General features: G+C 34.7%; 1 protein-coding gene across 1 annotated transcript; it reads left to right on the top strand.

Annotated features, from left to right (window-relative positions):
• Positions 1-944: 944 nt before the first annotated feature.
• Positions 945-8,678, top strand: LOC127863723 (coiled-coil domain-containing protein 153-like). The gene is made up of 6 exons (XM_052403361.1): positions 945-1,107; positions 1,533-1,604; positions 1,951-2,070; positions 2,509-2,601; positions 6,163-6,293; positions 7,421-8,678. The coding sequence occupies exons 1-6, from the start codon at positions 1,044-1,046 to the stop codon at positions 7,547-7,549; spliced, it is 609 nt and encodes a 202-aa protein (XP_052259321.1). The 5' UTR covers positions 945-1,043; the 3' UTR covers positions 7,550-8,678.
• The last annotated feature ends 4,653 nt before the right edge of the window (positions 8,679-13,331 follow it).

Raw genomic sequence — 13,331 nt, 5'->3', positions numbered from 1 at the left:
TAAATAGCAATATAAATGCATTTTGGAACAAAGGAGTTGTTTGAAATCAAATAGTGGTCCAAACGTATGTTTACAAAGATCGGAATAAACTATTATAAACAATTACACAGATGCGTTAACATGTCTAATGAAATTTTGTTCGAAAGTATTTATGTATCTTTCATATTTCTATGAAAGTTACCATCATTTATATGAAAATTAATTCTCTAAAGTTGCTTTCAGATAGTGTCCGCGTGCACATGTAGATTGTGTTATGCACAAGTAAGGCTCATTGGGTCATTGTCGTCCTGAAATGGCTTGAAGTCACCCCAGGGTGACATGAATTGGCTTGAAGTCACCCTAGGGTGACAAGAACCGGCTTGAAGTCACCCTATGGTGACATGAATCGGCTTGAAGTCACCATAGGGTGACACGAATCGGCTTGAAGTCACCCCAGGGTGACATGAATCGGCTTGAAGTCACCATAGGGTGACAAGAATCGGCTTCTAGTCACCCCCGATAGACTTCAAGCCATTTCAGGTCGACAATGACCCAATGAGCACAAGTAAGAGCTAGTAACGGGATATGTGTTGTTTTAAGCTTTTTCGATTTCTTATTGCTAAACAGATTACCGATACTAAATAAGATGTTTTCCCCTAAGATTTACCATTTTACATGTTTCCATCAGCGTACTATTTGTGTTCATTTAAAATGTACATTCGTATTTAGTGCTTTCAATTATCAAATTTCTTTACAACGACTGTCTATTAATGATTTTTAAGCGGTTCACACATTGTAGTGTATTTGCCTATGAATCACAGCCATCAATCGCGTTGTTGTTGTGTGCGGTGTTTTAAGGTAAGTATTGCGACTTGTTTACATATTAGTTCTAATTATTTTTAATTTGCCTCTAACAAACACGAATGTGACATACACAATGGTCGTCATGTTAAAAGATAATAGTGGAATTTATCCGCCGTCTAGTCTAATTTCCACCAATCGTTGATTTGCACAATCACGCGCACGGACTTGCATTGTTTTCACTAACAACAAATCAAGAAAACATGCCAGCGAAAAAGAAAAAGGGGAAGAAGGGGAAAAAGGGAGGAAAGAAAAAGAAGAAGGATGGTATGGACGAGAATCTTAAATGCAGTTTTAAACATACTTTGATAGTGTTTTATATTGTTATGTCCAATGGTGTTTTACAAAATCCACATTGAATAGATTGCTTTTTCGGATTGTTTCATTTCGGACAAAAGTATGAAAACGTGTATAATATGTTTAAAACTATTTAAACGTGCGACATTTAGCTGCATTTGGCTATTTAAAATGTATGTTTTTACCACATCTTTAATGTTCAGACAAAGACATGAGTTAACTTTGAAAAATACAGCTGTATGTTTGTTTTGATGCATGTACATTTATTTTGAGCTATAGTTGAGACTGATCGACACTGAAATGTCGGCGTCAAAAAGGGAATATCAAATTTGAAATATTGTTAGCAAAGCATAGAAATGGTCTCATTAATGAAAACTTTTCTTAACTTTCTTCAGAGGCAACCTTGGAACTTGAAGATAAATACCAGAAAACAGTCAATGAAATTGAAGCACTCAAAGATCACCTTGGTAAGAAGATTGCTGCTTTTATCTAAGGTTGTTTAATGCATTTGCTGAATTTTTCTTCGAGTGTTCATTTGTATCAACCACAATATAGCAACCTGTAGAACACCATAAATTTGGAATACTCACCTAGTTTATGGTCAAGTTTTGGCCCTATACAGCAAGTATACAGCAAACAGACCTCATTTTTATCTTATCTCTCTGATTCAAAACATAAATTCAACAGAGTAAAACCATGACTATAAATTAATGATATGTTTTAAACTTTTTCAAATAAGCTTTAAATGGCATTATGTTGTGCTTTTGTATGATTCTGTATAGAGATCATTAGGAGTTTACCATATTTGTGTAGCGATTCGCAAGGAGCTATCGCGTAAAGCCCATGGCATGGAAGATGAAATGCGTAACAAAATGAGAGAAACAGAGAAGACACTAGAAGAACACAAGTTAGATCAACGTGCCATCAATGCAGGTTGTATCTACTTGTTTATGGATGCAATGAACTACATGTATTAATATTATTAAAAATAAAGATACCTATTTTAATTTTAGAATCTTTTTTGTTATGATCAATATATAATAATTCATTATTTAAAAAATAACAGCACATCTTAAATAATTATATTTTATTGCTTTTGTCGAACTTGGTTTGTAAACACACATAACACAATAATTACTCTTACATACAAGAATTAAATCGGTTGTATTTTCTCTTCATTTTAAAGTATGATTTTTATTAAGATTTGATAAATTTGTGTGCGTGATTATATTAATTGGAAATGCTTTTGTAAAATACTTCAGGTGCAAACCGAAATCCTCTGTATATTATAGGTTACGCCTTTAAATGCAAGTAAGAATAAGGCTTAGGTAAAAAAAATCTTATCCTTTACTGTATGTTGTCTCTGTAAAGACATGACAAGGCAGTACAAGACCATGCAGACAGAAATGGGGCTGAGAATTCACAAGCTGGAAACAGACCTTCTACGTACTCGACAACAGCTTTGTAAGTTTTACGCAGGCAAGCCAAGTTTTTTTTAAATCTACATGTTTATTTTCCATATATTATTTTGATGTAATATTTTTAAGAGCAACAATTAAAAAACACTATTAATGTATAGTTACTTTGTTTGTGCACTCATTAATGTATTTTGTCCATGCAAGAAGAAATGCATTTTAAGATGTAAATACAATGCAAACAGTCATGTAATCGTTTAACAAAATGTACTATTGCCAGGGGTTTTGTGGGCACATCTGAGGCTTAAGTTTTGCACCATTCCAAATCTTAATAAGTTTATGTTTTTGCCAACTGACTGCATAAAGTTTCAAATTAAAGGTTTTAACATTTCTTCATTTTTTTTTAATTTAAAGTTCTGTTTTTCTTCCTTTTTTAGATCGGTGCGTTGAAATAAAGCAAATAAACAGTTAAAAACGTTTTTTTATTTTTATTTAATGCATTTGTAAATTTGAACAGCCCTTGCCCCATTCCAAGAATGGTGAACAAACTTTGAAATAAATTCCAAGAATGAAATATTAACATGAGTGTAACCTTCGTATTACTGGCAACAACAACGTAGAGAGGATTATACCGGATTCACTTTCTATGCCTTTGTTCATTATGTCCGTAGACACAAACTTGTTGACAAAGTTCTCCTACAATTTATACGCTCCCCGAAAATTTTTGGGGAGCATATAGTTGCCAGTTTGAAGTTCCTTACTTCCTTACTTCCATACTTCCTTACTTCTTTCCTTCCGTCACACTTTTGTTACAGTTTCTCATAGCGCCTTCAATATTTTACCTTGAATGGACCTCTACCTTTTGATGAGGTTTGAGGTCACTGGGGTCAAGGTCACCTAGGCTAATAATAGATTTTCCCCTCACAATTTTGTTACAGTTTCTCATAGCACCTTCAATATTTTTCCGATCTCTTTTTATATATTTGGCAAGTAGTTACCTTTCATGGACTTCTACCTTTTGATGAGGTTTGAGGTCACTGGGGTCAAGGTCACCGAGGCTAATAATAGATTTTTTCGTCACAATTTTGTTACAGTTTCTCATAGCGCCTTCAATATTTTACTGATCTCTTACATATTTGGCATGTAGGTACCTTGCATGCACCTCTACCTTTTGATGAGGTCACTGGGGTCAAGGTCAAGATCTACAAGGCTTATAATAGATTTTTTTAGGTGGTTATTCACACATAGATTGACAAAGCGCATCATCGGGGAGCATCCATCAGTTTCACTGATATTCTTGTTTAATGTGCAGGTACAAAGTTCAAACTTGCATGACATTGTTGTGTACCTTTGATATGAAGTTTTGCCAGTTCATTTTTTAGTCCTGCAAAACTACGTTCAAGAGATTTGTTCACAGTTTAGAAAAATGACAATTAAAACAGAGGGCGTAGATTCAAAATATCCATTACATTTATACAAGCAAAATTACTGACTGAGAAAAACGTTATAAAGAAATGTTTCCGTATTGATAATAATCAAACAATGTTGGAAAAATAATAATGCGTTTGTAATGCTTTTTCATCTACAATTTATGCCACTTAATTTAAAAGCCTTCAAGGTTAAGTGGTTAACGTTTCAGCTTTTGATTCAAGAGATTCCGTCTTTGAGCTTCAGTTCCAACACATTTTTTGTCTTTGGTGGTATTATTTAAAATATAAAACCTTTGTAACTTAATTTATTTTAAGACATTTTGAAAAAATACAAAAAACAAGCAACTTCAAATTTTGCTGAAATAAATCCTACAACTTGCTACAAATGAATAAAGTAGGCAGAGGCAGGTATTCCATATGCGTTATGCACCTTTTCAATTATCACTGCTGTTAGTCAGACTTTAAATTTTATTATTAAATACCTTCAAAACAAATATATAGATCTTAATTTAATTCTCTCGATATGGTTAAAACAACATGGTTAAAAACGCCCATATTGATCTGTGTTCATAAGGTAAGGTTTCATTTGTTTAAATTGTGTGCTCACATAAGAAACAGCACAAATGAAAATTCTGGCTTGCCTAAACCAAACAATTCATAAAAAAAATCAGACAGCATATTTAAGCAAATGTAGGTTCCATAAATGGTGCTTTTCATAACAGACATAGTCATGACACACTGTTATTTAGCCTTAACTTCACTGTGCACCAAGAGATTTTTAGCTCCACTATTATATATGGAATATGTATATAGTGGAGCTATCCTACTCATGTTGGCGTTGCCGTTCTCGTGTCCGTTTTCGTGCAAATGTTTAAGTTTGCGTACTACCCCAAATATTTTCAATGTCCTTTGACATATTGCTTTCATATTTTGCACTTTATACTTAGAGTATGCATATTATTGATAAATATATGTTGAAGTTTGCGTACTACCCCAAATATTTCCTGTGTCCCTTGACATATTGCTTTCATATTTTGCATACTTGTTAACAATCATGACCCCACTCTATAAACAAGAGCAGACAACTGTATCAAGCATATAATTATTTACAGAATTATTGTCCCCTTTTATACTTAGAATTAATATGCATATTATTGATTAATCTATGTTAAAGTTTGCGTACTACCCCAAGTATTTCCTGTGTCCCTTGACATATTGCTTTCATATTTTGCATACTTCTTTACCAACATGACCCCAACCTATAAACAAGAGCAGACAACTGTATCAAGCATTCTGACAGAATTATGGCCCCTTTTATACTTAGAATATGCATATTATTGATAAATCTATGTTAAAGTTTAACAAAACAACACTTACCTTACATACCACAATGCACTCCACTTAAACCATCCCCCACGCTCCCCCCCAGAACCCCCCACCCCCCCCCCACCCCCCCCACCCCCCCCCCCATTTTTTTTTCTTTTCTTATTTTTTAAAGATCATCTATTAAATGATCACTCTGACAGCTCTTGTTTAATAACTTGCTACAATTGTTCTCCTTTATGCTTGTCAAAGGTAAAACTCAGCTTTCTAGAGTTAAGGTCAAGGCAAAACACTGAGGTCAAATGATACAAATTTTGATTAAATATGCCCTATTGTCCCCTACCGGTTTCGCCGGAGGGGACTTATGGTTTGCACTCTTTCTGTCTGTCAGTCAGTCACACTTTTCTGGATCCTGCGAAAACTCTAAAAGTTCTTGATATTTTTTATGAAACTTGAAACATGGATAGATGGCAATATGGAGATTATGCATGTCATTTCATTTTGTTCCTACATCAAGAATACTGGTTGCTATGGCAACAAATAGACTAGAAATACTGCTGAAAATGATGGTTTTCTGGATCCTGCGATAACTTTAAAAGTTCTTCATATTTTTCATGAAACTTGAAACATGGATAGATGGCAATATGGGCATTATGCACGTCATTTCATTTTGTTCCTACATCAAAAATTCTGGTTGCTATGGCTTCAAATGAAAAAAAATCTGACAATGGTGGAATTTCTTACAATGGTGGAGCTAGTAGGGGACATATATTGCTTGGCAATAGTCTTATTTTGACTGCTCTGACTTTAAAGCAATGATGCAGGCAGACTTATCATTGTGATTGTGTGGTTTGTAGCCACCACAGAGGCGGATCTAAAGCGAGTGACAGAAGAGAAGGAGCGAATCACAAAGGAGAAAGACCAAGAGATTGACACCCTCAACATCAAGATAGACAGCATGGAGAAGGACTATGAACGCATACTGGATGTAAGTGAACTGGCCATATCTTCTTCGGAGTACCTTCTTATATAATATATATATGAACAAAGGCTCTTTCTATATGAGCCTTGCCTTGGGAAAAAGCGGTTAAAGAATGTGCAGTAAGGGTTGACCCAGATTAGCCTGTGCAGTTTGCACAGACTTATCAGAGACGACACTTTTTTTATGCCCCAGGATCGAAAGATCGGGGGCATATTGTTTTTGGCCTGTCTGTCTGTCTGTCATTCATTCATTCGTTCATTCATTCATTCATTGTGTGTGTCCCAAAACTTTAACCTTGGTTAAATTTTTGCAATAACTTTTGCATTATTGAAGATAGCAACTTGATATTTGGCATACATGTGTATCTCATGGAGCTGCACATTTTGAGTGGTGAACGGTCAAGGTCAAGGTCATCCTTCAAAGTCAAAGATCAAATATATGGCTTCAAAGCGGCGCAATAGGGGGCATTGTGTTTCTAACAAACACATCTCTTGTTTTTTGTGTGACTAATCTTGTTACTCTGGTATGACATTACGTCCAAGCATTAAACCCTGTTTGTCCAGAACGAGACTCAAATAGTTGTTGTGGTATTTTTAAAAACAGAAAAATAAAAGAATATTAATATGGGATATTAATGCAGCTTTTTTGCTGCCCATAACAACACAAAAGTGAAGCGGTATTGACCACAAAGTTTATCAAACATTTACTTGGTCACTATAGGCATGTTATTTTTGTGTCCTAAGTTAATATTAACCAGTGCACATGTAAAACCTATTCATTACTTTACTTGTGTTGTATAAATGTTATCTCTTTAAAATTTGTTGAACAATAATTTCCAATTGTAAAAAGGTGTTATTCTTTTAAATATCATTTCATAGGACTAAGATGTTGTGTATTTGTACATGATATACACAATTTGCACCTTACATTTTTTAGCCTTGCTTACCATTGTCTTCTTTTAAGCCATTGGCTTTTAATTTGTGCTCTTTCAACAAATATAATTGGCTTTTAATATTGTGCTCTTTCAACAAATATATTATGCAAATATATCAAAATTAACCTTATTTAATTATAACACAACTTCCTTGATATTGTTCTTATCCTTGATACTGTTCTTATTTTCTGTTACCTAGGAAACTCTGGACAGCCTCATTTCAAAGATTGACATTGCCAAAGATAAATGGAAAGACGAGGCAACGTTGGTACAGGTCAACAACAAGCATCTTCTAATGGAGTTTGGTCTGAATCCACTGGAGTTGTAACAAGTGCTAAAACCTGATATGAATGTTTGGAAAAAACTGGAGTTGTTCCACAGTACTGCAAATAAGAATTTTGTCAGTTTTCATGTTTGCTTTAAATGTATTGGTGAATTTGTTTGAAAAAAGATATCGTTTTTTTTTCTTTCAAGTGTTTACAAACTGACTGTTGTTCTCAAACATAAAAGGACTAACATTCTTAATTTCAGTTGAATAATTGAACATTAACGAATTTGCATTTTCGATTTTTTGGGGATCTTAGATTTTCTGTTTCTAATGTCCATTTAAACAGCGATATGATACAGCTCTGCATTTCCGTGTGTGATACGCTGAATTATCAGGGTTGCCCACAATATATAAGAACGTTTATCTTCATCCGATTTACATTCATATTTCATTGTTGAGTTATATTTTGTCTGAAATCATTAATTTTTTATTTAAAATTAAGTTTATCATAATTGTAAAAGATTTTTAAATGTGTTGTGTATAACCAATAATAAAACACGCTTGAACTTAAAAACGACATTTAGATTGAAGGTAAAAGAAAAATTAAGTAAATACATGTGTTCTAAAGATAATAAAAATAATTGGCGTGAGTAGAGAAAAATTACTTGCTTCAGCATTAATATAATATTAATATTAATAATTATAATATGTGATATGTAACCTGTTGAATTATTTTCTTACTGTTGGATTCTTTATGGATTGATAAGTACTCTAAGTTATCTTTATTTTACAATGATTGTTTCTACATCAGAAAGTCTATTTACAAATAAAAATTGTATTAATGTATGTTCGTTGTGGTATTGTGTTATTATTGCCTTTAACAATATAATAATAAGTTGTTATAACTGCTTACGGCGATTGAGCGGCCGATCTTTTGGTTTCCGCTATAAAAACATAAACTATGTAAAACTTACCCGCACTAGAAAACCTCATGCGTTCCTTTATGTTTGGCAAGTAACCACCGGCCAAACATTGTGACTCCGGTCCAACAGTTCAAGTCGGTCACCAAACTACTGCGATATTTTTCTTATCTGTTATACATGTAATAATAATAATAATGTCGCCCATTGAGTATTGCGCACTTTTGGCTTTTGAGGTTTTTGTTTGCCAATAAATTTGTATATCTTTTTGAGTTCTTTACGGTTCTTTAGTGCTTATAACTTGTATATTCTTTTTGCCTTGATTCATCACACATTCGCAAGGTAGCAAATTCGGTGAACAGACAATGCCCGTTTTTCATTTTCCATGCACAGACAATGTCCGGTTGTAATGTCCCTGCCAATACAAGGGCCTAGGATCACGTGACTTTTGGGGGGTTCCCCCTTTTAACTTAAATGGATGTATACACAACGGTAAGCTGTGCTTTATTTGAAATAATTTTTAAAATTATTTATCTTAAGAACTTCAACTAGATCTAGTGCATAAAAGACAAATTTGTATGCACCTTATGGCAATGTGAAATGCATCGGAATTACTTTAAGAAGCCTGTGTTCTTGTTAAAAAATTCGGTGTCTACTGCAATCATTGTATGCTCACCCAACGTGAAATTTTGTCAACGATTTGAGACGTATTCAATGATTTATTCCTTAAGTAACGGCACAGACTGCAAGAAAAACTGTGTTTTATGCACTGACAATTTTTGCAAATGCATTTCAATAACTTGAGATATTTGCATTCGTTTACGGTCCAGCCCGTGTGTAAAATCCGGGAAACTCCGTTGATTCTGCACCCTGAATAGACCAGTTCACGCGTGACGTCACGCGCACCTGCGTGTTTACATCCGGGCTATATTGGTAGTCAAAAGAAAGATATAATCAATGGGGAGAAACACAGGCAGCAGTATCATAAAAAAAGCCCCCCCCCCCCCTTCCCACGGACCATACCCCCCCCCCCCGAGCTTACCCCAGGGGTTCCAGATTGTTAAATGTACACCTATTGTGTATGGTTTAACTTTCCAACAGTGAATATTGACAAAAAATAACAGTTTAAAAAAATACCCCTCGTATATGTATTATATATACACAAGGTATGAAACGTACTATATGCCTATTGCTGAAAGATTGTGGAACACTGGACGTGACCTTTTTCATCGAAAACACACATGTTCCCATGCAATTGCCGACAAAATGCAACTGGATTCGTTAAAAGACAGTAAAATCAACGTGATTACACAACTAACCGATCTCCTGCTCGGCTAATAACTTTAATATTCAATTAAATTTGACTTTCTCGCTATATGTCACTCGGTGTTTCATCTACACATGTACACCATTTTAATTTTATAACGCGTCATCTGGTTGGTTGTTCTCAATGTGTTGGCCAATGATATGGCGTTTTAGAATCAAGCATTCGATCGACAAATTATGACAGCAAAACACAGTCATGTAGCGAGAAAGTCGAATTTAATTGAATATTAAAGTTATTAGCCGAGCAGGAGATCGGTTAGAAGTGTAATCTCGTTGCTTTTACTGTCTTAAACGAATCCAGTTGCATTTTGTCGGCAACTGCATGGGAACATGTGTGTTTTCGATGAAAAAGGTCACGTCCTGTGTTCCACAATCTTTCAGCAATAGGCATATAGTGCGTTTCATACCTTGTGTATATATAATACCTATAAGAGGTGTATTTTTGTAAACTGTTATTTTTTGTCAATATTCGTTGTTGGAAAGTTAAACCATACACAATAGGTGTACATTTAACAATCTGGAACCCCTGGGGTAAGCTCGGGGGGGGGGGGTATGGTCCGGGGGGGGGGGGTATGGTCCGGGGGGGGGGGCAATTTTTTTTTATGATACTGCTGCCTGTGGGGAGAAATAGAGCGTGATCGGTCAAATTTAAACGATTATATTTAGATTTTATTTTTCAACATGCCAACAAGTTGTTCTTCGTTACTGAAACAAATAAGATTGAACACAATGAATAAATAGATCAATTCCAAATAAAAAACATTTACAAATTAACCATAATGGTATTTGTCTGGGCAGGGACCTTTACCCTGGTCCGGGAAAACTAACACGTTGACACATTAAATAAACATTTAATTAAATTAAATGCAATAGTTTTCATTTGATTGTTTGCATCAATCTCAAAATCGTTTAAGCCTTTGTATTCCGCTGTTTAATTGCCCCTTTGTTCTGCCTAATCCGATTATCTCGTTTTGATCATATATTGTCCAGACCTATTATAACTAACAACATGGTGTCATAAATCACACTAGGTGGCAGATGACAGTCTGGTCATTAAACGCAATAGATGATGCCACCATGTCTTCATTCTGGTAGTATTAAGCAACAAGGCATTTGGTTGAATAAAATTACCGCCGACATACTTAACAGTTGCTTAAATTAGATATGTTACATATTGTACAAATTTGAAGTAAATAGATTATCGGAAATTGAAAACGGTAAAGATACAAGCCCGTTTTATTTATAAAAAATAAAGTATTTATGAATTATAAATGTAAATAAAAAATATTTAACGTATTTAGCGGGCATCGGTTAATTATAAATACGTCATTCCGTATGATTATTTTCAATGAAACACTGACACATTCTAGCTATCACAAATGTGTTTATTACTCTAATTAACGCATGCAATTGATAATTATAATTTTATAATTAGATGTATCATTATTTTTATTTATGCTTTTCTGCAAATAATTATACGGCTAATGCATAGAGCTCTTTGTTGTGTCGAATTGTCTGTCGTTCAGTCTTCAGACAATCTTAATTAGTTTGATGCTAGTGACGCGTTCTTTTAAAATGCAAATAAATGTGTTAATGCATTCTTTTGGCACTAAAAATTATATTTTTTAAATATTATTTAAGTGTTGTTTTTTTTTAGTTTCTTTTCGATTTATTGACTAAACAAGTCTCGTTATCCATATGCTTTTCGTTAGCTGTAAGCCATGCTTTTGACTACCAGTGCATTGCGCATGCGCGAAAATCAGGAATCAAAACAATAACAATGAACTGGTCTATAGTATTGCCTGGGTTTTAATGTCATTGCAAAGTCATTTGCGGCTGTCCGGTTATCTCACGGGTTGTTTACTCGCTTGACCCGCGTTCAATCACCGTTCCCGGAAGCATGTGAGATTGGTTGGTGGTCACCATACCGGACTGGTGTGGTTTCCTCGGTGTAATCCGGCTTCCCCCACAACACAAGACAACACAATTAAAAATATTTATCAGTAAAAAAAAATGCTGGAAATTGCAGCTATTATTCTTAACGTCGTCATAACTTACGTAAGTCAAAAGGTAAATTAGATAGGACTGCTGGGACAAATTCCGAGCCATCGCAGAATGCATCATCAGGCGCGGAATGACCTTATACACTTCGAAATACACCCACACACAGAAGTCAATTGCCCGGGTCTTGACATTTCGACGGGGCGTTGACTACATAGGAGCGGCGTGGTGGACACTCTCGACACACTGTGTTCCACTCCAATCAGTTTAAAATGACATTCAACGCTTGGATCTTGGAATTTGTAAATTTGGACGCGATTTCTGGATTATTATAATAATACTTAGTGAATTTTTATTTATAGTTAATCGTAACGAGCTTGCAAAAATCCGTTGAGGAAAAGTAAGCAAAAGTCGTTGAATGGGAGGACACTGAAGTTATTAATAGTACGTAGAACAAGCAATCGAGTTTCAAAACATATTTCCCAAAGCAAAAAACTCTATAACTTTCCTTTTTTGAAGAATCTCGTTTGTTTTAAATATGTACATTTCCGCACCTGTTAAAATGTCAATAAAGAATATTGTGTATGAAATACCCCCAAACATTTATAATTGCTATCAAAATGTCGACACAGAATCTGGTGTAAGAATGTTGAACATTTTCATAAGTTTCATTTTTTATAAAGGATCCGATGTTTTACATTCTCAAATTTTGTAACTAAATGTTCATGATTGTCATCGAAGTTTACATTAAGACTTTGGTGTTTTAAATACTCGTTAGTGTATTGTTATACGTGAAATCACATTTCGATGAAGAAGTTAGTGGTTTAAAATCTTCTAGCTTTTACACGAACTATCACACTTTCGATAAAGAATCTTACACTTGCAATGCTCCAAATTATCAAACGTGAACAACATTTCGATAAAGAAATTGATTTTTTAAATGAGCCTTGTTCTGAGAATACTGGGAGTATTGCATGTGCGTAAAGTGTCACCCCAGATTAGCCTGTGCAGTCCGCACAGCCTTATCAGGGACGACACTCCGTTTTATTGGTATTTTTAGTTTCAAGGAAGCCCCATCTTACCGAAAATCAAGTTTAGGCGGAAAGTGTCGTCCCTGATTAGCCTGTGCGGACTGCACAGGCTAATCTTGAATGACACTTTACGCACATGCATAAAGCCCAGTTTTCTCAGAACAAGGCTCAAATGCTTTCATACGTGACCTTTCGGTAAAGCAGCTGGTGTTGCAAAGTATTTTTTATTAGCGTCATTATGTTGTGTGATTTAAATGCTCTATATCGTCATACGTTCCGTAAAAAATTCGCTTAAGAATTGTGTGATTCAAATGCTACAACTTTGTATACGTGCTTTCGAACTTTCGATAAAGAATTATGTGTTTTAAAATGCACTAAATCGTCAATTTTGATTAAAAATCTTATGTTTTTAATGCTCTAAATTTGCTTGAAAGCCACAAGTTCGTACAAAATTCCACTGGTTGCCACTGTTGCGTAGTGCAGTATTTACACCCTGATATGAAACATTAGACCAAATGACATACAAATTAACCGTTATCTTGCTACTGTTATCTTGTCTAACTG

Source organism: Dreissena polymorpha, unplaced genomic scaffold (assembly GCF_020536995.1).
Source record: "Dreissena polymorpha isolate Duluth1 unplaced genomic scaffold, UMN_Dpol_1.0 chrUn030, whole genome shotgun sequence".
Classification (NCBI taxonomy): domain Eukaryota; kingdom Metazoa; phylum Mollusca; class Bivalvia; order Myida; family Dreissenidae; genus Dreissena; species Dreissena polymorpha.
The sequence above is the reverse complement of the archived record's forward strand: the minus strand, read 5'-3'. Positions and strand labels throughout refer to the sequence as shown.

Bases quoted from the DNA above. Each gene is read 5' to 3' on its own strand.
- LOC127863723 (XM_052403361.1), top strand. From the start codon at position 1,044: ATGCCAGCGAAAAAGAAAAAGGGGAAGAAGGGGAAAAAGGGAGGAAAG. The intron at 1,108-1,532 runs GTATGGACGAGA...AACTTTCTTCAG, and splicing joins AAAGAAAAAGAAGAAGGATG to AGGCAACCTTGGAACTTGAA. The intron at 2,071-2,508 runs GTTGTATCTACT...GTCTCTGTAAAG, and splicing joins TCAACGTGCCATCAATGCAG to ACATGACAAGGCAGTACAAG.